Consider the following 26140-nt stretch of genomic DNA (forward strand, 5'->3'; position numbering starts at 1 on the left):
TTGTGCATGGGTGTCTGTGTGTGTGTGTCTGTGTGTCTGTGTGCATGCATGTCTGGGCATGTGTGTGAAGGTGCACATAGACAGGGGCTGGGCAGAGGCTGCCATGGTCACCTGCGGAGTTGTGAGCTCCTGATTGTCCATGCCAGGTATTGACACATCTTGGGCACCTGTGTGTCTGCAAGCCCAGGTGGGCGGTAAATATCCATATTTTGATGAAGTTGACCTGGTCCTCACTCAGCCCCATGCAGCCGGGGTTCACTCTCAGATATTGCAAGTGGTCCTCTCTTTTTTTTTTTAATTTTTATTTATTTATTTATTTATGGCTGTGTTGGGTCTTCGCCTCTGTGCGAGGGCTTTCTCTAGTTGCGGCAAGTGGGGGCCACTCTTCATCACGGTGCGCGGGCCTCTCACCATCGCGGCCTCTCCCATTGCGGAGCACAGGCTCCTGACGCACAGGCTCAGCAATTGTGGCTCACGGGCCCAGCCGCTCTGCGGCATGTGGGATCCTCCCAGACCAGGGCTCGAACCCGTGTCCCCCGCATTGGCAGGTGGACTCTCAACCACTGCGCCACCAGGGAAGCCCCAAGTGGTCCTCTCTTGTCCCAGGAATGTGCAAAGGTCCTAAGGTTTGGGTGCTGGAAGATTGCCCAGTGGTCATGGGACATCTGAGCTTGCTGAGATGCCCTCAATCCTGTCCTTGTGGTCCCTTCGGGAACTTTCGGCCTTGCTGGGTTCCAGAGGCTTCTGGTCTCTCCCGCCCCTCTCCTGCCAGATATAGCCCTCATCTCCCCCTTCTCCCCGCTCCCTGACCTTATGGTTTTACATGAGACAGAAGCCAGGAGACTGCACCAGCTTTGTACCCTGAAAGCCCTAAGTGGGGGCCTCCCCAGCCCAGCCAGCAGCTCTCTGCTTGAAGCGGGAGGGGGACCAGGCAGGAGAGGTTTTCAAGGAGCTGCTTTGCCAAGACAGTGTGTATCTGGGTGCGTGTGTGTGAAGACGAGGGTCTTGAGGGGGGTATAGGGTAGGGGAAGGGAGGGGTCTTGAGAGATGGTGGTGGGTGTGGATTTTCACATGGAGCAAGTGGGAGGCACAGGCTGGGCACCCCCAGTGTTTGCACACACAGTGCAGTCTGAGATGTGCGAGCCCCCTCCCTTCTGCCCTGCTGAGGGGAACTGTCACCCTAAACCGCCTGCAGGCCTCTAGTAAACCAACCTAGGCCCCCGCCCGCCCATGTAAGTGGAACTGTGGGGCAGCGGAGAGCCCTGCCATGAAAAAATCATGAGGACACCAAGCTGTGGGCCCGTTTCAGGCACAATGCAGGAGGCTGGGCCCTGGGTGCCTGCCAAGCTGGACCCCAGGAGAAGGTGATGGGCCCAGGAGTGAAGAAATCGGGACCTCAGGCTGTGCCCAGCAGCACCTGGACCAGCAGAGTGGCCCTCACCTCCTTGCGGGGCCAAGAAGTCCGGGGGCAGAGGGCCAAAGGGGGATGGCAGAGGCCTGGCCATGGGAGGGGCAGAGTACCCAGGATGGGGTGGGACAGGAACGCCAACCAGAGCAGCAGCTGGTCAGGGCCTGGGGCTGAGGCGCAGGCTCTGGAAAGTGGGGTGGGGTGCCGGGGTTTTCCTCTGTGAGGAGTAATTCCCAGAGACTCACTGCCCTGCGGGAAGGGTCTGTCTGGCATTGCTCAGCACAGGGGGCCAAGACTTCAGTCTGGGAAGGTGTGACTGTGGAGGTCCCTCAGCCGGTAGGGCTGTCCTGGCCTCCATCCTGGGCCATTTCCCAGTTTCCAGGCCAGCTGAGGCGGGGAGGGCCCCTTCCCCCAGCCTGCACACACACAGCACCTGTGCCAGCTCACACCACCAGCATCAGTGTTGCCCGGGCACTGAGCCTGGTGCACGCGCTGGTCACCATGGCAGCAGGTAGTGTGCTGGCAGGAGCCCAGGCTGGGCTCTAGCAACTAGGGCTGGCTGTCTAGACATGCGGAGGTGGGCGTGCTTTCCCTGGTAGCGCCAGAGGGGCCTGGCTGGGTGGAGTGGGAGGTGGACCCTCCAAGTGGCCAAGCCTGCCCATCCCCCAGCACCCCAGGAAAGGAACAGTTTCCTGAGAGCTCCAGGGTGGATGCCAGGGGCCTGGGGGGGCATTAAGGCCCTCTCTGCTCTTGGCCCTAGCTGGACACTAAGAGGGCAAGAGGCTGAGGATCGGCCCCAGCCTTTTCTGCTGGAGCCTCTGACAGCTGAGGCCACCCCTGCCTTCTGGGCCCAGCTGTGGCCATAAGGATCCATCTGGCTGTGTCCATCCGCAGATGGCCACTCCCTGAAGTAGGGAGCCGGAGGCGCTGCTCACCTTAGGAAAAGGCACCCTCCTCAAGTCAAACATATTAAAGTTGGTGTGTCAGGTGGCCTGACGTCTGTGCCCAGGCCCGGTCCAGGTTGCAGATGCCAGCCCAGGGTGGTGGGGACACACTGGGTTTGTGCCCCCACCCCTGGGAAGGGACTGTGTCAGGTTCAGAAGTGAGCAGGGGCAGGTGAATGGGGGTCCCAGAGTGGCAGGGACTTTGGATGCCCCAGAGCGTAGGCTGGACAGGGCAGTGGTGGGCACGTTTGTGTGCCCCAAGCGGGTGGCTGTGTGGACAAGTTCTGGCAGGGGGCATGGGGTTCTGTGAGAAGGGTGCTCCCTATTGCCTGAGGAGGCTGCCACGGGGCTGCAACACCCAGCCCACCACAGGATCTTGTAAGGAGTGTACATTTGGGGTGTGAGGGGCGCCCCTGAAACAGATTCCCTTATGCTGTGCACAGCCTGGTCGCCCTGCTGGCCAGACACGAGTGGGCTCTGAGGCTGGGATCCAGAGCACCATCTCCAGACTGGGGCTGACTCAGCAGGTGGCCATGGCTCACTCTGCCCAGTTCCTGTCTGTGTGTACTTAAACACACACACACACGCGCGTGCGCACACACACACACGGGGCCCAGACTCCCATGCACACCGCCCCATCTTTCAGCAGAGGCTCAGCCCATCACATAAGAATCCCACATCAAACATTCACAGGCACTTATTAAGTACCTACTGTATGCCAGAATCTTTCGGGGGATCCAGAAAGGAGCCATGACCCGAGCAGGCAGCTGAATGAGGTCCTGAGATCCTGAGGGGGAAGGAGGGAGGGGGGACCATCTGTGCAAACTACCTCCCTCCAAGGAAGCCTGGGCTGGAAGGCCCGCCTCTCAGAGTCCCCCTGGGGCCTGAAAGGCCACCCCATGGCTCACGCCCCTGGGTTAGTGCCAGGGAGCCCCACCCCACCCCCACCTGGGGCTGTGGGGCCCTAGAATTGAGAGGCCACAGGCACTTCTTTCTGGCTCTGCTGCTGAGAAGCTGCCTGGAGCCAGGCCCACTTAGCGCCTGGCGGCTGGGCTTCCTCCCGTGGGGCATGTGATGCCCAGGAGCGCCCTGCCAGCACCAGTCAGCGCTAATGAGGCCGTCATGCTAATCAGAACAGGCCAGCTCCTTTGCAGCCTGACTGGGAGTTGGGGGTGCAGAGGAGAGACCAGTGCCCACGCCTGGAGGTGGCCATGGGCACAGCTGCCCCTCAGCCCACCCCCACCCTGTACACATGTGACCTGAAGTGTGGACAGCATCATGGCTTGTACCTCCAAACCAGGACATTTCCCTGGCATCAAGGCCTGGGCAACCCAGTCCCATAGGAACTTGGGGGGATTTTTTGTGGGCATTATCTCTGGGGAGGGGGGGGTGCAACCCCAGATTGCATCTCCCTACCATGGGGTACCTGGTACGCAGCCTAGCCAGGCACGCAGTCAATGCCCCATAAACATGTGTGGGTCACAGAGGTGGACAACACTAGCCCCCAGGGAGAGCCAAGACCAACCCCTCGCTCAGCTGACCTGTGGCGTGCACTATGCTGTCATGGGGATTTGTGTGCAGGCCTATCTCCCTGAACCCCAATCTGAACCCCCGAAGCAAGGGGTCGGGTCTCCTGGTCTCCTCCTCAGTGTCTGCACGTACCTGGGGAGGTCATTGCCCAGGACCTGGAAAATGGAGGAACGACTCCTGACCCATGTGCCCATCTGCCCCACCCACTCCCTGGGGCCTATGCATGCCCGGCCCAGGGCCCCTTCATTCTGTTGGACCCCCATATGGTCTCGAAAGGGATGGAGGGGTGATGCCTAGAATATCAAGGGCAAGACTCTGGGGGCCGTGGCTGGAAGGGCCCTGTGGCTCCCAGTCCTGGTCCCCAGAGAAGGGAGGCCTGAGGGTCACACGCTGTGATGAGGAAGAGGACACCAAGGCTGGCCCGGGCCCAGGACAGGCAGCTCTGGTTTCACTACTTGGCTCCTGGCCCCTGAGGCAGGTGCAAGAGACAGACAGGCAGGGCAAAGCTGAGCAGGCCCGCTGCAGCTCCCAAAGACAAACCCCTCAGGCTCAGCATCGGGGGTGCGGGGAGGTGCAATGGGGCGGCCCCAGAGGCTGGGCTGGGAGATGCCGGGTCAGAGGTAGCCAGCTCTGGCTTCTCCTAGACTGCTGGCCTCAGCCCTCTGCTGGGAAAGCTTCGCCCTATGTGATCCCCGGACCCAGCCCATAAAGACCCTGCAGTCAGGCCAGTCGCTCTGGCAATGTGAACGGCAGTTCAGGGGTCTCCAAGGCCACCCATCAAGGCTGGCTTCACCAGAGCTTGCCCGTAGAAGACAGAGCAACCTTATGGGCCTGAGAGTTGCTCAGGGTACAGGGGTCAGGTCAGAGCCTGGCCCCGTGACCCCGAGTCTGACAGCCTGCCGCCTCCTTGTGCTGCCTGGAATCACGTCTGCTCTACGTTCATGCTCCCATGTCACCCTCTCGCTGTGCAACCTGCAAGGCGGGTGTAACGCTCCATCACACAGCTGCCACCTCAGCCCAAACCAAGGGCCCTTTTCCCGGGGCCCAACACAACCAGGCTCCCTGGCCAGTGTGAATTCGGCCAAGACACTGCCTCTCCACACCTGGTTTGGATCTGGGTGCCATGGCTGCCAGGATGGGGTGGGGGGCGCCTGGCCCCACTCACTGGCACCAACAGCCCTGCCTGCCACTTTCCCAGCCACAGGCCACCGTCGGGAAGCATCAGACTCAGGGCTGCAGGCTGTGACCCAGGGGCCACTGAGGGGGATGGCGCGCGACTCGGCTGCAGCCGCCCGGGTTGGGGGCCTTGCCGCACTCCTGGCAGCAGGAATCAGAGAAGCAGTAACTGGATCTGGTGGCTGAGGGTGGAGGGCTGCGATCGGGTTGCGGCCACATGCAAGTTTTCCACCAGGCGGCTTTCTCTACCTCGGGAAAGAGCTGGGCTGGGCTGGGGAGTCTGTGCAGTGGGTCTGGGGGCCCGGAGGTGGGGGGCAAGGAGAGAGGCCAAGACGTGCAGGGGCCAGAGAGCGGGGCACAGGGCCCGAGCTGGGGCCCGGGCAGCTGCCAGCGAGGACAAGGAGGTGGTCGGCCCTGCGGCGGGTGGCGCTCTCCAGCCCTGCCGGCCCTGGGCTCTGGCCCCTGGGCAGTCCGGGAGTGGCTGAAATCCAAGCTGGGGTAACGAAAGGCTGCTGCTGTTCCTAAGCCGGCACAGCTCTGATCCGCCCTCCCACCCGCCCTCTGCTGCCCGCTGGCCATGTAAGAGCTGCCTGGGCCCGTGACCACTGGTCAGAGGCAGCATCCAAGCGGGCAGCAGGTCCATGACGCCGGCTGGGCCTGGGGGCCACGGGCCGACCCCGTCGAGCCAGGCCTCTAGGGGACCTCGGGGGCCGTGAGCACACAGAGAGAGCTTCCCAGGCCCCTCTTGGGGACCTCAGCCAGGCCCGAAGATGCCCACCAATGGCCTGCACCAGGTGCTAAAGATCCAGTTTGGCCTCGTCAATGATACTGACCGTTACCTGACGGCTGAGAGCTTTGGCTTCAAGGTCAACGCCTCAGCACCCAGCCTCAAGAGGAAGCAGATGTGGGTGCTGGAGCCAGACCCGGGCCAGGGCACAGCAGTGCTGTTTCGCAGCAGCCACCTGGGCCGCTACCTGTCAGCCGAGGAGGACGGGCGCGTGGCCTGCGAGGTGGAGCGGCCGGGCCGCGACTGCCGCTTCCTGGTCCTGCCGCAGCCTGACGGGCGCTGGGTGCTGCAGTCGGAGCCGCACGGCCGCTTCTTCGGCGGCACTGAGGACCAGCTGTCCTGCTTCGCCACAGCCATCACCCCGGCTGAGCTGTGGACCGTGCACCTGGCCATCCACCCGCAGGCCCACCTGCTGAGTGTGAGCCGGCGGCGCTACGCGCACCTGTGCCCGCAGGAGGACGAGATCGCGGCGGACAGCAACACACCGTGGGGCGTGGACGCGCTCGTCACGCTCATCTTCCAGAACCGGCAGTACTGCCTCAAGTCCTGCGACAGCCGCTACCTGCGCAGCGATGGCCGCCTTGTCTGGGAGCCCGAGGCTCGCGCCCGCTACACACTTGAGTTCAAGGCAGGCAAGCTGGCCTTCAAGGACTGTGACGGTCGCTACCTGGCGCCCGTGGGACCCGCAGGCACGCTCAGGGCTGGCCGCAACACACGGCCCGGCAAGGATGAGCTCTTCGACCTGGAGGAGAGTCACCCGCAGGTGGTGCTGGTGGCCGCCAACCACCGCTACGTGTCAGTGCGGCAAGGTAATGAGGGCGCAGGGCCGGCCGTGCTCTCAGTGTGGGGCTCGTGCGGCTGATGGGTGGGGACGTGTGTGTGGCAGCACACAGCGTAGGTGGGTGGGCCGTGGGCCACGTATGGGGTCCCTGCTGAGCCTTGGGCCCGCTGGACAGCTGCTGGATGCAGGCTGGGCAGCACCCAGCGGGAGGTGGTGGAGGCCCAGGCCAGCTGCTATGAGGCGTGGGAGGGCAGGCCCCGCCCACACTGGGCTGGCCCCCCTGCCCGCCCCTCCCCTTCCCTTCCATCACCCCACTTCTGAAATTTAAAGGGCTTGGGAGGCGACTAAGGGTAGGGCAAGGAGACAGCAGGAGTGGAGTGGGGAGGGGCCTTGGGGTTCCTCCAGGCCAGGGGGATGCAAGCGGCCCCGCCAGGGCCTGGACTCCTTGGTGGGGAGACACTGTCTCTACCCAACAGGTGTGGCGTGGCTCCCCCCAAGTCCTGGATCATCGGTCACCTGCTTCATGTGACCGGTGGGCCCTTCCACATGTGATCACATGCCTGTGGGGTGAACGTGGGCAGTTCCTACTTCCCCTCGAAGAAGGTGAGGTCCCAGAGTGGCCCCAAGCTGCTTGGGCTCCTGGCTCTGTGCACCCAGGAGTGGCTGGGCACACCCTGACCCGGCTCACTGTCACCACCTGGTCCAGAAGGCAGAGCCCCGGCCCTGAGCACCAGGAGGGGTGGCCCAGCTGTGGCTCTAGGGGCCCCTGCCTGTAGTCCGGGTCTTCAAGGCCAGTGCAGAGCAGGGGCCGGCATTCAGCAAACACCCCCAAGCACTTGTGGCATGTGGTCGGGTCCTGGGGCGTGAGGGAAGACAGACAGCCCTGGTCCTTCCCATGTCAGGTCCTACTGTCTGGCCACACCACTTTCTGGCCTGGGCCAAGGCCCATATGCTTGGCTTGTCAGTAAAAGGTGGGCAGCAGTGTGAAAAAGCTTTCTCTGTGAGTCAAAGGAGATGCTGGATACAAAGTATTTGTCCCTGTTCAGCTTGTGAGTGAGTCTTGTGGTGGTGGTAGTGGGGATGGTAGCTGGTGGTGATGGAGGTGATGGTAAGACCGGCTGTGGTGATAGAGACGGTGCTAGTATTCTGCTAGTGATGGTGGTGGTGTTGATAGTGATGGAGATGGTGATGATGGTGGTGATGATGGTGGTGGTGAGGGATGGTAGCTGTATAAACCATTTTTCATTCTCTGGACTACCCTGCATCTGACCCCATCCCTTTAATGGGGGATGTCCCCCACAAAGGACCAGATTTGCCTCCCACTATAGAGGCCAGAGGTACCGCACATTCGCCTCCCTGCTTTCCTTACAATAAGCCTGAGGGCACAGGACCTGGCCCCGTGATATTCAGATGTTGACTTGGCTACCAGTCATTCGAGGAAGTGGAGTGTGGCATCTCAGTGCTGCGGGAGGAGGGGAGTGGTGCCACTAGATTCCGAGGTAGCTGTGGTGGTGGCTTCTGTGGAGTGGCGGTGCCTCGGTCCCTGTCATTTTGCTGGTCAGGCAGCCCCCAAACCCGTCTCCTTCCCCCTGGAGTGTTTGTAAGCACCCTGGCTTCTCCTGCCAATATTTTTCTTTTGCGGCCTCTATCAGCCAGGCTCTGCTTGTTTCTGCTGTGCCCGCTGCCGGCCCTCACTGATGTGGCATTGCTGCAGGGCCGCCCAGCAGGCAGTGTTCGTTGCTGCAAGTAACAATGGCCGCAAATTGGCTTAAGCCACAGGACACTGATTATCTCACCTAAACGAAGTCTGGAGGCACGGGGGTGCTGGGATCCCTGGCAGGCACCACTGCCAGCTCAGTGGCATCACCGAAGTCCTCCACTCTTTCCTCTTTGAGGAACCTCTCTCCCAGGACAGCTCTGACCTCAGGCTGGTGCCCTTGTGGTCACAAGACGGCTGCTGCTGTTCCAGGCTCACATCCAGACAGGACAAAGTCCAAAGGAAAGAGGGGCACTGGCTCTTCTGTGTCTTCGCAGGAGTAAGGAAAGTTCTCCTGTAAATGCTCTCAAGACACCCCTTCTTGCTCAGACACCCACCACTTGACCAATCCCTCCTGGAACAGTGGGGTCCACACTCTTTGCAGGCAACCAGGACTCCGTGGAGCCTCTCCTGCCTCAAGGTCGGGGCCCCAGGAGCAGCCGGCTGTGTGAGATGGAGCCCCTAGGCTGCGTCCTGTCTGGAAGGGGTGTGTGGGGGGCAATGCTGGGGACACCAATGGCTTGGCCTCAGAGATGGGGGTGGAGGTGCAGCCACAGCCTTAGACCCCTGGCCTCGCTCCCCCCTTAGTCCCTGCACGGATGGCTCCCTCACCTCCTCAGGTCTGCTTCAGTGAGACTGTCCCTGGCCAAAACCCACAGCATTCATGGGCCCTGGATGTACCACCATTCTTGTTGTCCGCCACTCCCCATGGCCCAGTGCTAGAAGGGCAAGGGCCGCCGTCTGTTTTGTTACTGCTGATCGCGGGCCCAGGGGCAGCTGGCGCTCACTTTGTTCAGTATTGCTGATGGGACGGTGGGATTGGCATTGAGAATGCTGGGCCACCTTCTTTGGCTCTGAGCAATGATCTGTGTAAGAAGGGAGACAGACCCCAGCCTGGGGGGCTTTGGAGGGCACAGCCATGAAGGGTGACAGGTCCTGACCTCCACAGTCTGGGCTCTACCTACTCGGGGCAGGGCAGGACAGGATGTGGCCCTGACCCTCAGGCTCTGATGGGGGTCTGCCACACTCCCTCCTGCTCCCTCAGCTGGAGCCGCTGGACCCCAGCCTCAGGGGACCTCTGTGATCTGCCATATCTCTTGGAGTGGCCAGTTGCGATGGAACAGGGATGTGGTTTAAGGGAAGATACTGGGGAGGCTCCACCGCCTGCCTGCTGCACCCCACCCTGGTCATGGATGACCCCTTCGTCTCCCTCCCAGGAATCCCAGGCAGAGCCCCAAGTAGCCTTGCCCTCCCTCAGGGCTCTTGCGAGACCATGCACATGTGAGTGAGGGGCTGGGGGGGTCCAATCCCTGCTCAGCGCCCAGGAGCAAACCCCAGGCCCCTGCTGTGTCCTGAGCCACAGCTGGGGAAGGACAGGGACCCCACTGTGTCCATCCAGTGGCTTAGGGGAGAGTTATAAATAGAGGCTGGTGTAAGTCCTGGGTCGAGAGAACAGGAGCAAGCAGATTACCTGACGATTAGCAGAGGCAGGGGATTTGCTGGCACGGAAGGGCCTGGTTCCTGGAGCTGTGGTGGGAGCTGGGCAAGTACCTTTAGGGAGCAGTGTGTATGGGTCCATGACGCGCCCACATGGCCCTGGGGCAGAGCTCCAAATCTTCTAGAGTCCAGAGGGTTCTAGATGAGACCCCCACTGACTTCAGGGTTGCCCCAAGAGCATGCCTCCCCATCCCTCTGCTCCCCACCCCACCCAGGGTGAGGCGTGAGGGGCTTCCCATCTCCTCCCTCCAGGGGTCAATGTCTCAGCCAACCAAGACGAAGAACTGGATCATGAGACTTTCCTGATGCAAATTGACCGGGAGACAAAGAAGTGCACCTTCTATTCCAGCACTGGGGGCTACTGGACCCTGGTCACCCACGGGGGGATCCAGGCCACAGCCACACAAGTGTGAGTGCACCATCCCCACCTCTATAACCATCTTCACCTCCACCTCCACCATCACCATCACCACCTCCACCATCACCATCATCACCTCCACCATCATCACCACCTCCACCATCACCACCTCCACCATCACCACCTCCACCATCACCACCACCTCCAGAATCACCACCATCACCACCACCTCCTCCACCAGCACCAGCACCAGCACCACCATCATCTCTATTACCACTACCACCTGCATCACCACCTCCACCTCAACCACGGGGACCACACAGCAGCCCAGCCAGGGAAGAATGCCCACTGGGGTGAGGGACAGCTCTTAATGGTGGTGGGGGTAACAGTGGAAGGCAAGTGCCTGTCCCTCCCCCTGAGGGGGTGGTACTGGACTTGAGGGGGATGGGGAGGCCTGACCCTGAGCCCCCACATCCTGCTCCTCTGAGGGGACCTTGACCTGTCCCTTCCAGTTCTGCGAATACCATGTTTGAGATGGAGTGGCGGGGCCGGCGGGTGGCCCTCAAGGCCAGCAATGGGCGCTACGTGTGCATGAAGAAGAATGGGCAGCTGGCGGCCATCAGCGATTTTGTGGGTGAGCACTTCCCTCATTCCCTGGGGAGACTGGGGCGGGGCCCTCTGCCTGGGAACACGGCCAGCTCGGAGACCCTGTCTCCACAAGGGCTGGCCCCTCTCCCTCCCTGTGAAGCTGCTGCTCTCCACGACAGTAGTCATACTTGCTGGTCCAGATCATTGTTCTTGACGTGGGGGAGCAGATCCAGAGCACCCTGATCACTGCCGCACATTTGGGGAACCGGGGGCTCAACGGCCGCAGGCCCCTGGCTAAGGCCACATAAGGCAATGGCAGTGGCAGATCGAGGCACACAAGCTGAGCAGTGAGTCCAGGCCTGGAGCTTTTCCAGGGGAGCCCCGTTAAGGCCCTTCAACCCCTTTCTCGCCATCAGGTGAGGACGAGGAGTTTATCCTCAAGCTCATCAACCGGCCCATCCTGGTGCTGCGGGGCCTGGACGGCTTCGTCTGCCACCGCCGAGGCTCCAACCAGCTGGACACCAACCGCTCCGTCTACGACGTGTTCCACCTCAGCTTCAGCGACGGCGCCTACCAGATCCGAGGTGCGGGCGTGCGGGATGGGGGTGGGGGGAGCGCGAGGAGCTGGGGCCCGGAGAGAGTGGGGGGCGCCGAGGGGGATGGGGGGACCGCGGGGCCGGGAGCGAACCGCCCGCCGAGCCCCGCTCCCCTTAACCCCCAGGCCGCGGCGGCGGGTTCTGGCACACCGGCAGCCACGGCAGCGTGTGCAGCGACGGCGAGCGCGCCGAGGACTTCCTGTTTGAGTTCCGTGAGCGCGGCCGCCTGGCCATCCGCGCCCGGAGCGGAAAGTACCTGCGCGGTGGCGCCTCCGGGCTGCTGCGCGCAGACGCAGACGCGCCGGCCGGGGTTGCGCTCTGGGAGTACTGAGTGCCGCCCTCCTGTCCCCCATTAAACCGTGTCTGTGACCAGCGGCTCGCGGGTCAGTGGCGCCGCTCGGGGTGGGGAAGGGTGTGCGCGGAGGGTCTGCAGGCTCGCTGGTCTCAGAGTGCTGCACAGAGCGGTCCCTGGCCCCTCCGCCCTGGGGCTCCTGCGATGGCCACTGGACAACTACTCCCCTCCCCCCCCAATCCCTCATGCCCAGAAAATCCAAGGTCGGGGCTTGTCCAGGAGGGTCCAGCCGATTGAACGTCCCACAGCCCCATCCTGGACAGCCAGTCCCAGGCCTCCTCTTGTCCAACCCCCCCCCCCCCGGGATTGTCTCTCCTTGGTGCACGTCTCCTCCCTAAGCCCGGGAGAGGGGACCCCCCCACTCTACTCAGCAGGACCGGGGTGGGGGTGGGGGAGCTGGAAGGAGCCTGATCCCAGGCCCCAGCAAGTCAGGTAGGTCAGAGGTCTTTGGAGTCTCCATAGTGCACATCACTGCTCCCTTCCCCAAGGGCAGGGTCTTAGGGAATCCTGGAAGCACCTGATGGAGAAGTGACACCCACCCGTCCCAAACAGGGCTGTGTGTGGTCAGCCATGGGGGAGAGGGCCCTTCTCAGCCTCTGCACCAGCCTGCTGCCACCCAGCCCCACCTAGCCTAGGAAGGGTGGATGACCGGGACAAGGCCCATGGTTCACCCATGTGCCTCCCCAAACCAGCTGGCACCCAAAACCCCTGGGTCCCCAAGGACCCCCACCCAGGGCAGTGTCTCTTATGGGCTGGGTAACCTTGGACCATTGGAGGTGGGAGTAGGGTGGGAGGCATGCCCCCTGGGATTGGCCTGGACCTTGGGGACTGGGGTGATGGAGGGCTGGGGGTACAGTCTAGAGCCTGGAGTAGGGGGAAGACCACAGACACAGGTGACCTCACTGACCCTTCCCCTCAGCCCACACCCCTCTCCCCACCCTCGCCTGGGGCCTGAAGCCCCACCTCCAGTGAGTCTGGCCAGTGTGAGGCACTTTGGGAAAGGAGAGCAGCAAGGAAGGGGTGCAGAGCTGGTTCCAGAGGAGAGTGGACACATATGGCCAGGGAGGACAGGAAGGGGTGAGGCATCCTGGGGGTGGGGAAGACCAGCAAGGACCCCTCCCCAGTCTCTCCCCAGGGTCCCCCTTGGCTGGCTCCCCGCCTCGCTGGGCTCCCCTCACCTTAGGGATGAAGAAGGGCTGGAAGCCAAATGGGCCAACACACTTCAAGGTGGGCTCCAACTGACCCTGCAAGTACCAGACGCAGGAGCCTGGCCCCGGAAGGAATGAGTGATTGTCCTGAGCTGTGGTCTGCACTGCCCCCTGGTGGCATATGGGACAGGAGGGTTGGGGGCCCATCTGCGGGGCACTCTTGACCTGAAAGAAGCTGGCACCAGTGTTCAGGTGCTCCACAGGGTGCCAAGGAGGGGTCTCCTGTTTGCTGACCTTGGCCAGTGTACTTGGCTTGAGACAATCGCTGAGTGGAGCCCGCACAGCCTGGGGCAGCAGCTGGACAGGGGAGGCAGGGAAGAGTGCTTGGGGGTCCCTTTGGGCTGGACTGGCCACTCCATCCTCCCCCGTGGCACTCAGGGAGGTGACAGAAAGACGACCCTCAGAAACAGCCGGGGACAGGACTAAGGGGGTGCAGGCCCTTCGCTGGCTGGGCCACAGCTCCCCTCCAGGCTGCGTTAGGACCAGCGGAAGCTGGAGGTGGACTGCTTGCTCATCCTTGGAGAAGGCAGCTGTCACACTGCTCCCAGCAAACTCAGGGACAGAAGGAACAGGACAGTACTGAGTGGGCCGGCCCCCCCCCCCATCCTCCCTCCCACCCTGAAGAACCCTTCAGTGCTGGGTCCATGTGGCGATCAGCCACTCTCCCAGACCCCAACTCGGAGCACCCCACCAGCCCCTCTCCCTCCATGGAGGGCGACGAGGAGGTGGCCTTGGTCCTCCTGGGCAGGGACCCTCATGGCCTGAACGGCCCTGCAGAGACCACTCCACCCCAGGGTTGAAGCTTCCTGCTGGCCTGAGGGCCCCCTAGAGGTCAGTTCAAAGCTCATCTGGGCCGTGCAGTGGCCACCAGACTTGTTGGGGGCTTGGAGCTGGGGGTGTGTCCAGGAATCCAGGTCAAAGCTGCCACCAGACTGAAGGGGGAGGGCTAAAAAACAGCCAAGGCCAAGGCAGAGCACCAGAAAGGGTCACTTTTTGAGGCAGGGTGCCTCGCAGGCCCTGCACGCACAGCAGGAAAGCACCGTGTGAAGTCTGGGGGAGAGACACCCTCCCCAAAAGCACCGGAGCCACGCCGGGGCTGCTGTCTGCCCCCAGGGACCCTTGGAAACAATGCACAGTGCTGGGCGCTGGGTGTGGCCCTGGCCGGAGGCACCAAGTTGTTGTTTTGGCCACAGGGCACCTGCAGGGATGCCCCCTCCCCCACAGTCATTATACTTTGGTCACAGGGACCAGCCTCCCACCCGGTAACCCCAGCGGCTGCAGAGAAGCGGGGCCGAGGCACCCAGAGCGAGGCAGTTGGACAGGTGTGGACAGTGCTGGACAACAGGTCTGTGGGTGGGCGGGTGGTGCTGCCAAGAGGGGCAGCCCTGGGCTCTGGGCACCGCGGTGGGAATGCGACAACCACCAAAACACACCCGCCCGAGGCTCAACCCAGAAGCCCTGTCTCTGCGGCCTCTGCAGGCCGCTAGGGCAACGGTGCTCCTGCTCTGGAGTCTGGACCCCATGGCCGGGGCCCAGCTTCTGAGTGGAGGGATGTCCGAGATCCAGCCCCGACGTCTGGGTGGGAGGCGGCCCAGCGGTGTCGACGTTGAGCGCGGAGGCCGGACGTTGAGCGCGGAGGCCGTGGCAGCTGCTGGAGGAAAGGAAGCAGTGATGCGGGAGGACGAGCAGGCCCCTGCCCAGCGGGGTCACGGACCGCCTCGCTACCCTGACACACCTGCTCAACGAGCTGCCTCTTCTGAGCACACCCACCCGGGGGGGCACCAGGTGGCCATCTGGGGGGCCGGCTGCACTCACCCCAGACCTTCCCCAGCTGTAACCAGGCCCACAGTGCCGCCCAGGTCAGGAGACAGGTTTTCTCCATAAAACCACGAAGGTACCGTGAGTTGTTCGAGGGGCCGGAAGCAGGGACAGAGCCGGGGCGGGGTGGGGCCTACCTGGCATCACAGCAGGAGGAGGCTGGGGCTGCGGAGCTGCCTGTACACCTGCAGGAGCCTCTGGGCGGTGGTGCAGGAGCTGGCTTCGTCCTCCGTGCACAGCCGGTCCCGCAGGGTCTGCACCTCCCGCAGCAGAGTCTACAGGAAGGAATGGGCGGCAGCAGCTAGGGCCCCACCTTCCCACTGGGCATGTCAGCGGGTCCCTCTGGGGGACACCCCCCACGTGCAGATCCTACTTGGACTGTAGTAGGTGGCCCAGGAAAAACACTCATCTGTGGCCTTAACGTGATGACCCCTCGGGACAGGAGGCGTGGCTGGGCTGAGGGAAGACCATGTCCCCGGGGACAGGCGTGTCCTAGCCAATGTGGGACAGGTTGGAGGAGTGGCCGTGCCCACTCTGTCCCCACCTCACCCCTGCAACAGGAGCCCAGACCCGACTCGGTTGTGAGGACTGGGAGGCCCTGCCAAGCTGGGCAATACCCCAGTGCCTGTGTGTGTCCCCAGAGGAGCCCAGGCTGGTGGAAGGTTCAGGGCACAGATCCCTGAAGGACCTCACCTCATGGTTGGCCTGGATCTGGTGGAGATACTGCAGGCGGAGGTCAGGCGGGCTGGAGCCCCGGGCAGCCTGCTCCATGACCAGCCTCTGGGGGGACACAAGGGGCATACGGCTGGAGAGGGTGCTTCTCCCGTGTGTCCCAAGGTAGCGCCCAGGGCTCCTGGCACCTGTCCTCCAGCCCGCAGAGCCAGGTGGCCCTTCCCCCTCCCCGAACCATCCATCAGGCCTCCCTGCCTCGCCCCCAGTTAACCTTCGCCTCAGGCGGCAGGGCACACGAACCCCAGCCTGACGATCATTTACTTGGAAGTAACTTTCTTCTCGGCCCTTTCCCCTTACTACCCACCTCCTACCGCCACCCCTTCCCCATCCTTGGCCTCAGGCCTTGGCACCGCTGTTCCTATCTTGGCCCACGAGAGGGCTGCTTCATGTCCTGCTTTCTTAGAGGCAGCCTGGCCAGCTCTCAGGGCTGGACCCAAGCTTGCAGACGGATCCAGGAAGCAAGGCTCCCGCTGGCCTCTGCGGCAGAGCACTGAGAAGAGACCCCGACACCCCAAGGGGCAGCTGCCAGTGGCAGAAGCTGCACACCTGACAAGGCCGCCCAGATTCCAAGCGGCCAGGTGAATGAACGCCGGTTGTCATGAGAACACTCCCGTTACACAGCATAGTGTCAGCAGACGGAGGACAGAGGTCTGCAGCCCACAAGAAGATTCCCATCAAGGGCGTGTCCCCAGCGTTCCATTGGGGGCTGAATCATGCCTCCCAAATTCACACTTGGAAGCCCCAGCTCCCAGCACCCCCGATGATTGTGTTTGGAGAGAGGGTCTTCACAGATAATCAAGTTAAAATGAGGTCACATGGGTTGGCTTTAATCCCACAGGACTGGTGTCCTTCTAAGAAGAGATCAGGACACGGATATGCAGAGGGATGACCATGTGAGGACATAGGGAGGAGTCGGCCATCCATGTGCCCAGAAGAGAGGCCTCAGAAGGAACCACCCTGTGGACACCTGGATCCCTGTCTCCAAAGTGAACGCAGTGTGTCCCGTCTGCGGCACTTTGTTCCGGCAGCCCCAGGACACTAACTCCCCTTCTTGCTGGAAGTCTGGTCGGTACGCTCCTCCCCCAGCTTCTCACTATGTCCACCTCTCAACTCCCATGCTCAGCAGGTCTGGAGACAGCCCTGCTTGTTTCAGGCCCGGCAAGAGCAACACGGGGCGCCCTCTGAGGGAGAGAAATGCAGGGGTGGGAGCTCTGCTCTGGGGACGGGGGACTCCTGAGCCTGGGCGTGAAGCCATGGATGTGCCACAGCGGGGCCGTCACGGCAGTGCCTGAGGGGGACCTCTGGTCATGGCTTGGCTGCCAGGCTCGCCTGGGTGCACTGGTAGGTCTAGAACAGCAGCCTTGGATCCCTGGCGGAGCTTGGACTGCAGGTTCTCCGACTCTTGGGGTCTGGGGTGGGGCCTAGGGACGTGCACCAAGGTCCCAGGTGAGGCTGACGCAGAGTCCACGTTTAAGGAAAAGCGTGGGAATCAGTTGACAGGTGCCACCTCGGACCCCTCTGCGCAGCCAAGGCTGCACACACTCAGAACAGGCAGGAGATGGGCCACCTGACCCTGCGCCCAGCCTGCCAAGGGCACCAGCTGACAGGCTTCCCTCCGGAACACAAAGACCTCCCCTCAGGTCCTGGGGTTGCAGCCCCAGTAGCCGCACACGGCAGTGAAGCAGCAGGAAGGGCCCCTGGGGCTGTGTGTATGGGAGGGGCTGACTACCAACTCCCGCTTTCTTGGCAAAGACGTGGAGGCCCAGACTAGCAGACACCTGGTCCCGGGGCCCGAGCCTGGCTTTTCCATGCCAAGTGTAGAAGAAATCTCACGCTGGTCGCCAGTGGACTGTCTCCCTTTAACCACGTGTGCTCACAGGCCACTGGGAGCTACTGCCAAGAGGGTGAGCAGCAAGTCCCCAACCCACCTCCCAACCGCCCACAGCTTACCTGCAACCCCGGGCAGGAAGCCACAGACCACCAGGGTCCTGTGTCCCCACCACCCCACAGAGACTTCCCAAGCAAGCCCATGATGACCGACAGACCTGCAAACGCCCGACGATGGCGTGGTGTGCCCTGCACATGTTGGCCAGAGAGGAGCTCTCCACCTGGATCTCCATGGCCTGGATGGGCCCTGCTGGGCACAGGTCGGTCACGGCCACCTGCAACACACAAGGAGCCTCACTGGCCATCCACAGCCCTGCCCTGCCCGAGGGCAGCGTGGCCAGCAGGAGTGTCCAAGCTGGCAGGGGCATGTGAAGCCTGGGCTGCCCCTCTACATCCCACTGTGGGCAAAGCTCAGGGGGCTCCCGGGGCTGGATCTCCACACTCAACATGAGTTTTCACCTGAAGAACCAGCTAGCCAAGCAAAAGCAAAGCTGCTCCTTTGGAATATCTGTCCAGGAAGACCCCTCTTCCCTCAGCATCCAGATCCGTGGCACTCACTCCAGAAAAAGTGCCTGCTGTGGCTGCACCACCACGGACAGCCCACACCCGGACCCACCCATGGCCCACACTGTGCATCTTGAGGCACTGGACAGCAGGGTCAGGGTTGCAGGTGTGAAAACAGGGAGGAGGCTGGGCAAGTGAGGTCAGCCCAGTGCCCTCCAGCCAAAGATGAAATCTGGCAAAGATGGGCGAGAGCCAGGACACAAGGCAAGACCCCAGGGGCCTAGAGACCTTAGGAAGGACACTGTCCCTGGCAGCTCTTCCTTCTGGAATCGTGGGATGCACTGGGGCACCCACCCCTCTCTGCCACCTGCAGAACCACCACCAGGCCCCAGGGACACCCGACCTTGACACTGACTAGTCGTGGCCTGACCTGAAAGGGCTGTCCAGTGGGCAGCCCCCACCCACCACCCTCAGCAAGGTGTGCCCGGCCACACGGGATGCTCCGCCAGAGCCTCCAATGCTGTAGCACGAGGGTCTGCTGGACATGACCCCGAGGCTGCCAGGAGAGTCTCGGGAAGGAAGGTTTGTGCGAGGAACGGGGCTAGAGGACTGAGCTCCACCTTGGTGTCTCAGCGGCCCCTGCACATGGGGCGCCTGTGATGGGGCCTGGCACCCTGGTGGTCTAGGGGTTTAGTGGCCTGGAGCCTGGAGTTGCTCGTGCTGCCCCTGGGAGTACAAGTGAGCGACCCACTCGGGCTGGCTGTGAACTCCAGCAGTACGCAGGGCAGGGGCCACGCGTTGAGAGCGCTGGACAGGGTGGTACTCATGGAGACCTGGCTGGGAGCCGACGCTGCCCCCGGCCCCACGAAGGCCACCCCATCACAGCCCGCCTCTCGAACTCGGATGCATCGGAATCCTCTGGAGGGTGGGCCCCAGAATCTGATTCCTCTTGAGCAACCCAGGGACCCTACTCAGAACTGCTGCTGTCGAGGCCGATTTCCCCACAGGCAGGACAGCTGACCCCTGCTTGCCTCGCGGATGATGAGGTGGACATCAGTGCCATCTGGGGCCACTCCCTGGACAGAGGACAGTGCTTGGGCCCTCACGATGTCTGCGGCGGCATTCTCGGCAAGGAGCCACTGCAGGGTGGCACAACACAGGGACACGCCTGGAGGAGAGAGGTGCGGCTGTGAGGCTGAGCAGATCCTGGGAGAGAGAGGAAGGGCTCCAGGCCTCAGCGAAGCCAGCTGGTGCCACCAACCTGCGTGACTGTCCCCTAAGGTGGCCCTGAGCAGCTCTGCCGACACCCTGATGGTGGCCACTGACGGGGGCAGGTACTTGGCCCGCAGGGACGCTGGTCCTGCCGGCTGGCTGACTGGCCCGCAGCAAGTTCCCAGGAAGGTGTGGACGGGGTCTCTGGCAGGGCTGAGTGGGCCCAGGGCCTGCGTGTGGGGTGCAGCCAGGCCGGGGAAGCGCAGGCCCTGCAGCATGTCCACTGTGTGCTCGCTCAGGGGCAGGCACACGCCCTCCTGCTCAGGCAGGACGTCAGGGGTGCATTCATTCGAAGGGGGGTCCTTGAAAGGGTCCGTGAGGGCAAGGGCCCCACCCACGACCTCCCTGAGGCTGTAGAACAGCGCGCAGGACACGGTCACGGGCAGGTCAAGTGCACCGTCCTCTCCCGGGCCCAGAGGCAGCGTCACCTCACGCTGACCGCCAGGGCCGAGCTGGTCCACGGGGATGGTGTAGGTGATGGCTGAGACAGCCGAGTCCAGGTCTAAGGCCCGGGAGCTGCGGAGCACCTGGATGCACAGGGCCCAGCCCCGGTCCAGGCTGAAGCCACTGCTGTTCTCCAGCAGGCACGTAGCTGTCAGCATGTCCTGCAGCTGCAGGCGGCTCCAGGAGGTGCTGATGGTGCAGGAGATGGGCCTAGGACCCTCCCGGCTCGACAGCAGGGCGCAGCTCACGTTCATGGCTTCGTTGAGGCAGGTCAAGGCCTTGTCCCGCTGGTCAACCGCCTTCTTCAGAGAAGACACTCTGGAAACAGACATGGCTGCTGAGGGAGGGCCCAGACCTCGTTCTTCCTCCAGCATCAGGTGAAGAGCCCCCACCTCAGGGGCTCCTGTCCTGCCCATGCAATCGTCTGACCCAACCTCCTTCTCCAGCAGCAGAGGATGGAGCTGGGGCAGCCTGTACGTGGCAGCCTGGCTTCGCCCACCGGGCTCACGGAGACTTCACCCCCTTCAGGGCCACTGAGCCAGGGGTGCCCACGGTGGCGCTGGCCACCCCCAACGTGCTCCCCAACGTGTTCCAGGTCGGCTCCTTTGCTCCTCTGTGGTGCCACCGTGACATCCCAGAGGATGGCAGGCACGCTAGAAATGACCCTAAACCACAGGGGCTTGGCGCCCACAGCTGGCATTTAGTGCCATCTTTGGCCAGGCAACACAACGTCTGGGGCTATCGCGGGGGTCAGAGGCAAAGTAACAGGCCTGTCCCGGACCAGCGCCACCACCCAGGACACCGCCTTCCGTGGACACCATGCCAGCCTCTGCCCGAGCCTCAGCCCACTGGTCACCTCTCAGAGACAGTGCCAATTCCAGACAGCAACTCCTTAATTTTTTGGCCAGCATTCGCCGAGGTCACTCTGGTGGGGTGAGGCGTCTCAGAGTGCGGGTCCAGGCTGCAGGTCATCAGCCGGCCTTTGGCAGACAGGGCCAGGAGCTCAGCACCCCCTGCAGGTGGACACACGTGGGGCCTGGTCAACAGGCAGGGAGGGGCATGCTGCTGGGAACATGCAGCAGTTCCCGGGACTCAGATAACTGTTGGCAAAACACCTGTGCCCAGGTGAGGAAAAGAGGGTTCTGGAGACATCCCCGAAGAGCCTGGGGCGTGTCCTGGGCTGGACACATGCTGTGAAGGACCCTCCCTGGGACAGGGTGTCAGCACAGCAGAGGCGTCACTTTATACATGGACAGGACTAAAAGGGACCAGACAAGGGCCATCAAATCAGCTGGGTGCAACCCCCCCTCAACAGCCCCCCAACCCCCAGCAAAGCTGCTCTGAGATTTCCTAAGAGAAGCAGGTGCTACACAGGTCCCAGGCCTCCTCCACTGGCCAGTCGGCTCTCACTGGGGCCTTTCTGGAAGCCTGCCGCCTCTCCTCGACATCTTTCTGTCTCCTTTCCCACTCCTGGCCTACCAGGGCGCTCCCCGGGAAACAGGCTCCATCTCCTGTGACCTGCTGGTTCTCCAAGTCCAGTACCACTAGGCCCTGAGACCCGCCCAGAGGTGTGGCTCCCCCATTCCCTGCCACACGTGTCTCTCTTTCCCTGTGGGAGAGACAGCAGTCTTTTCACTTCAAAAGCATTTCTTTCATATCGAGTATGGTCCACGGTAGGCCTTACAGTGCATTCTTGGGCTATCTTAAGGGGAATATGCGCTAGGGGGAGGGGGGCTCTTATCCCTCTCCCCTAACATTGGGCAAACATGGCTGAAACTCCCTCTGGTTCTGTCTGGGGAGAACACAAACATCAGAGCTTGGCGATGCCCCCTGCCTTTGGTGCAGGGTGGACTCGTTGGGGGCCACATGGTAAGTAAGTTTCCAAAAACACATAAAGGTTTGACCTGAACTGATTTGAATTTCCATTGCACTACTGGCCATGGGAAGATGCTCTTGCCCGGGGTCACTCAGGTGCAGACCCTACCCAGGCAGAGTGGCACAGCCCCGCCCCTAAACCCACCCAGGACCCCAAGACAAGGAGCATCAACCACGAGGCTATGCCAGAGGAGGGTGGGCCTGCCCGGGCAGTTTTACGGAGAACAGGAATGAGGCAGGGAGAGGAGGATGGCCAGTTCACAGGGAGGAGACATCAGAGCGGAGGCTCCACCCACCCCATGGCTTTGGTTTTTAGCTTTCAGCCGTGGTTCGTACCTTCAGGCGCCCTAGATGACACAGAGAGGGTGACGACGCTGCAGGCACTCAAGCTGGCTGGACACAGCAAAGAGGGCAGGCCTCCTGGGGCCCTGTCACGCTGCGTGAGGTCCCAGGGGGAGCTCTCCTGAGCCAGGTCCACTACACAGAGGTCCGAGGGGGTGCTGTGGTACACATGGCCGCCCCTGCCGCGGGCCGCACAGAGCACAGGCCCTGGGAGGCTGTACTCCCGCAGCTCTGGCACCAGATGCCCTGCCTCGTCCCAGCTGGCCTTGATGGCCAGTGTCCGGCCATGGTGACCGAGTGCCACCAGGCAGTCACAGTATGCATCCTCCACGTCCTCGGACGGCAGCTCTGTCCTCAAGGCTCCAATGAAGATGACAGGCTCCTCCAGGTGATGGAGGATCTTAACAAGGGCCTTCGGATCACCAGGGGCAGACCTGGAGGTGACCAGGGTCTTGAGGACCACACAGCAGAGCTGGCCATCGGGGAGACCGCAGAGGATCACGGGCGACTCTAGGAGGGAGGCATCGGATCCAAAGAGTAGCCCAAAGAGGGGCCCCTCCAGCGTGACGCCCCCAGAGCCCCACGGGTGGCCATGTGGGGCCCTGGAGCCTGGTGGTGACGCACAGCACAGCACTGGGAGGAAGCGGGGGGCTGTGGGCTCCCCCTGGCTCCCAGCTGGGGGGTTGCAGGTGGACAACTCCACCTCTCCAATCTGGCCTCCGGGCCTAGGGTCCTCCCCTGGACATGGACGCTCAAACACCTGCACCTTCCACTGGGTGGGGCCCTGTGCCAGGGTGATGAGCACGTCATCGAGCACGGTGAAGGCATGCAGTGTGGCACTGGGGAGCACACAGGTGTCTGGGTGCACGGGGATCACAGGGGCAGGGAGCTCATCGACCTGCCCATCCTCACTGTCCTGGTCGTCCCTGTCATCCTCGTCATCCCGGCTCACAGACCTTTGAGAACACAGGCAAATGTCAGTTACAATGCTCACAAGCTCCCTTCATGACAGCCTGCCACTGACATGATGGGCCTGGGGTCTGTACAAGGAGCGATCTCAGTGACTGTTATAGCCACCACGGAGCAGCTGGCATGCCACAGTGCCTCCCACCTGCTCCACGGACTGCTTTGCTCCCCACCAATCACCCAGGGACACGTGCATGATAGGATCTACCAAGCCTTCCAGAAATGGGGTTTGGACAGAAAATTCTCATCAGTGCAGAACTGTCAGACCCCCAAGGCCTCGGCTGTGAATCACACCTGCTATCTTTTTATCTTCTAAACCAGTAGTGAATAGGTGCCCGAGTCTAGGCTCTAGGCTCTGCACTGGTTAGGCTCTGCACTGGTACTGGGGGGCGGCGGGGGAGGGATGGTGAAACTCCTTTAACCACTGACTCAGGGTTCACAGAGACCCACCTCATAGGTGTGTCATGCCTGACCCACCAAGGCCCATCAAAGCCAAAGGGGCAGCATCCTGCTCCCGGCTGCAGACTCAGCCGCTTGAACCCCGTTTACTAAGAATTCTCTGTGAGCAGGAGCCTGTTAGAGAAGGCAGGTGCTGAGGACAGGGGCCCCCAAGACTTCAGAGCCGGCCCTGAGCCCACCATCCCCACTCTGGAGGCCTGGTGAGTGCTCATTCTGAACCCAGTCCAGGGGTAAGCGGACCGTATAGGTCACAGGGGCAGTGTTTGAGGAGGGCAGGGAAGTACCTACCAGTCAGGGACAGCGAGAAGCCCATCTGAGGCCATGTCCGCCTCAACCCCGGAGAGGCAAGTGTGGACCCGCCCAAAGCAGTGCCGTCCAGCGACCATGCCTCACCTGCTCGCCTGGTCCAAAGACAAGCAATAGATGCCGCTCGGAGCGCACAGGACGTAGAGCGCCCTGCGAAGGGCCAGGAGCTCCAGGTGCCACACCTGACCGGGAAACTTGTACACGGCCTGGACGTCCGGGGAGAAGGCAGAGTGAGACCGGGCGCGTGGGGCCCAGGAGAGGTGGAGTACAAACTCCTCAAATACGCCGGGCCTTCGGTGGATTCCCGCCCGGCCCCGCCCCCTCCAGGGCCCAGGACCCCCGCTCCGCCCTCTCCCCCGGTCCCTGGCCCCTCCCCGGCCTGCCGGGTGCTCACGATCAGCAGCCGCCCCTCCCGGTCGTAGACATAGACCAGCTCGCTCCCGGTGGACAGGAAGACCTCCGCCCCGTGGCACAGCACGCGAGGCTTGCCCGCCGCCAGGCCCCCGAGCGGGCAGCAGAAGCCCGCCAGGTATTCGACCCGCGGCGCGAGGCCAGCCATCGTGGGGTCGCCTGGGAGCCCAGCCACCGGAGGGGTCTCGGCCTCGCAGCGCCGGTGCCGGGGGCGGGGCGGGGCTCGGCGCTTTACGGCCGCCCAGGTCGCAGCGCGGTCTCCGCCGTACAGCGGCGTGGCGGGGGCGGGGGCGGGGGCGGGGCCGGAGCCGGGGGTGGGGCGGGGCCGGAGCCGGGGGTGGGGCGGGGCCGGAGCCGGGGGTGGGGCGGCTGCGCGTCAGGTCTTAAGAGGCTCCGCGGGAGCCCGGGCCCCTGGGCTGAAGGGGACGCCATTGAGGTAAAGCTAGTGGACGTAGAACGGTTTGGCAAAGGGCCAACGTATTTAAAGCCAAACACGGGAAGCCCAAGGGCCTTGGTCTCTCCACTCGTCCGTCCTCCCCCGGGGCTCCATTGGACCCGCCCGAAGTCGCGCTTCCCTCGTGCGCCCGAGGGCCGGGCCGGCTCCCGGACCCGGGCCAGTACACTGGCTTCCCCAGGGTGGCGGCCCGTCAGAACGCGTCTCCTCCGAGCGGACGGTGCACTCCTAAGTCGACCTTCTAGCGTTTTGCGGGGCGGTTGGATCTGTGAATTCCAGGAGGGGGCGGGCAGCGTCAGGTCTTGCCACTTCCACAGGCGAGGCGGGGCGGGGCGGGGGGTGGGGTGGGGCTCTCGGTCTAGGGATGAGTCTCCTACCGCTGAGCTGCGGAGCCACACCCACGCCTACCCCGTCCCCGGGACACTGCCGCGTCTGAGCTTAACATGGACAGAAGTGTCCCTTCTTTCATGCCTGAATGAACTGTCTGTGGGTGTGTTGGTCTGAACGGACAGTGGGGAAAAAGGGTAAGCCAGAGGAATTCTGGGTTGAGGGCAGAAAACCATGAAGAAAATGACTGGCTGGGCCTTGGTAAGGGGGCCAGCTCACCAGCAATCAGCCTGGAGGGTCAGGGTGAAGACAGGGCAAGACACCTCTCCTTCCCAACACTGTCCTCCAAGGCTTTGGGGAGAGGGGCCAAGAGTTCTCCGAATGAGACTGAGACCCAGAGCGACCCTGAAAGGTGCCTGCAGACAGGTCAATCACACCCCTCTCCTTTAAGAAGCCAGTGGGAGAGTCTCCAAGGTCAGACACCCATGAATGAAAGAGGCATCTGGAGGGGTGTGGCCAGACAGGGCAAGTTGAAGGAGCCCAGCTGCCAAGTGTTTTCTGGGCTTGAGTTAAGCTGACCTCACCAAGGCTGGTGTACCTGCCAAAACAAAGAACCAGTAGCAAAAGTTCTAATTCCCCTTGTTGAGGTTGGTGCTCAACCCCCAGGGCAGTGGACAGCTACTGTTCCAGTGTTTCTGGGTTGGACCCAGCATCAGTATGGCATTTGCAGTCTGTCCTTTGCCCTCTCTTGAGACCAGCTCCCATGTGGCCTTTGGAACTAGAAGTGAGGACATGCTCCTTTCAAGAGACACACCACTCTGAATCCCACCTCCGCCCCCCACCCCCCCAACCTGAGTGCACAAATGTTCTTGGCTGGTCTTCTGACCACCAATCCTTGTGGGCCACATGCTCACACCAATTCCCAACCTGGCCCTCTCAGACTATTTTCCAACACCAAGGGAACTACACTGGGATCGTCCTAGAGAAAATGACCGCGTGGGGAAGTGCATCTGGGAGGTGGGCTAAGCTGGCCAGGCCTCACCTCCCAGGTTCAGCCCTGACTGGCCAGGCACTGTAAAGTTGGTCCCTCCTCTGTCCCACTCCCTTCTGCTCAGGGGGGCTAGCAGGCTCCTGGCCCCAAGTCCAGGCAAGACCCACACTCTGTAATAAAAGGATTTATGACCATCAACAGTCTATCTAAACAGCGAGGGGGCCCTGAACGCTGATCCCCCTGGAGGTTACAGAGCAAAGGGCTTAGCCAGCTCAGGGGTGATGTGGAGTGAGGGGCCCCTCATGTGGGTGTACACGGAAGGCCTGTGGCAGGAGGCCTGTGAGACAGCAGAGCCTGCTGTGGACAGTCAG

General features: G+C 62.5%; 2 protein-coding genes across 4 annotated transcripts; one reads left to right on the forward strand and one right to left on the reverse strand.

Moving 5' to 3' along the window:
- The first annotated feature begins 5828 nt into the window (after nt 1-5828).
- Nucleotides 5829-11752, forward strand: FSCN2 (fascin actin-bundling protein 2, retinal). Its single transcript, XM_068531475.1, has 5 exons — nt 5829-6654; nt 10132-10288; nt 10750-10871; nt 11242-11409; nt 11547-11752. The coding sequence occupies exons 1-5, from the start codon at nt 5829-5831 to the stop codon at nt 11750-11752; spliced, it is 1479 nt and encodes a 492-aa protein (XP_068387576.1).
- A 2200-nt stretch (nt 11753-13952) lies between these two features.
- On the reverse strand, nt 13953-24252 carry FAAP100 (FA core complex associated protein 100). 3 transcript variants are annotated; one of them, XM_068531451.1, is made up of 10 exons: nt 23981-24252; nt 23674-23792; nt 21850-22811; nt 20495-20651; nt 19184-19956; nt 18954-19090; nt 17577-17693; nt 15493-15579; nt 14937-15074; nt 13953-14629 (listed from the first exon to the last, which is right to left on the reverse strand). In XM_068531451.1, the coding sequence occupies exons 1-9, from the start codon at nt 24143-24145 to the stop codon at nt 14943-14945; spliced, it is 2649 nt and encodes an 882-aa protein (XP_068387552.1). In that variant the 5' UTR covers nt 24146-24252; the 3' UTR covers nt 13953-14629; nt 14937-14942. The 3 variants fall into 3 exon arrangements, with proteins under 3 accessions (XP_068387552.1, XP_068387553.1, XP_068387554.1); XM_068531452.1 differs by having other exon boundaries at nt 13953-14632; XM_068531453.1 differs by lacking the exons at nt 23674-23792; nt 23981-24252 and adding an exon at nt 23272-23324.
- Nucleotides 24253-26140: the final 1888 nt, after the last annotated feature.

The sequence above is a fragment of the Eschrichtius robustus genome, chromosome 20, assembly GCF_028021215.1.
Source record: "Eschrichtius robustus isolate mEscRob2 chromosome 20, mEscRob2.pri, whole genome shotgun sequence".
NCBI classification, from domain to species: Eukaryota; Metazoa; Chordata; class Mammalia; order Artiodactyla; family Eschrichtiidae; genus Eschrichtius; species Eschrichtius robustus.

Excerpts from the sequence above, each read along its gene's own strand:
- FSCN2 (XM_068531475.1), top strand. The coding sequence starts at position 5,829 with ATGCCCACCAATGGCCTGCACCAGGTGCTAAAGATCCAGTTTGGCCTC. Across the intron at positions 10,289-10,749 it reads CAGGCCACAGCCACACAAGT|TTCTGCGAATACCATGTTTG; the intron begins GTGAGTGCACCA and ends TGTCCCTTCCAG. Across the intron at positions 10,872-11,241 it reads GGCCATCAGCGATTTTGTGG|GTGAGGACGAGGAGTTTATC; the intron begins GTGAGCACTTCC and ends TCTCGCCATCAG.
- FAAP100 (XM_068531451.1), bottom strand. The coding sequence starts at position 24,145 with ATGGCTGGCCTCGCGCCGCGGGTCGAATACCTGGCGGGCTTCTGCTGC. Across the intron at positions 23,793-23,980 it reads GGGAGGGGCGGCTGCTGATC|GCCGTGTACAAGTTTCCCGG; the intron begins GTGAGCACCCGG and ends CCGGACGTCCAG. Across the intron at positions 15,580-17,576 it reads CCATCGTCGGGCGTTTGCAG|AGGCTGGTCATGGAGCAGGC; the intron begins GTCTGTCGGTCA and ends GTGTCCCCCCAG.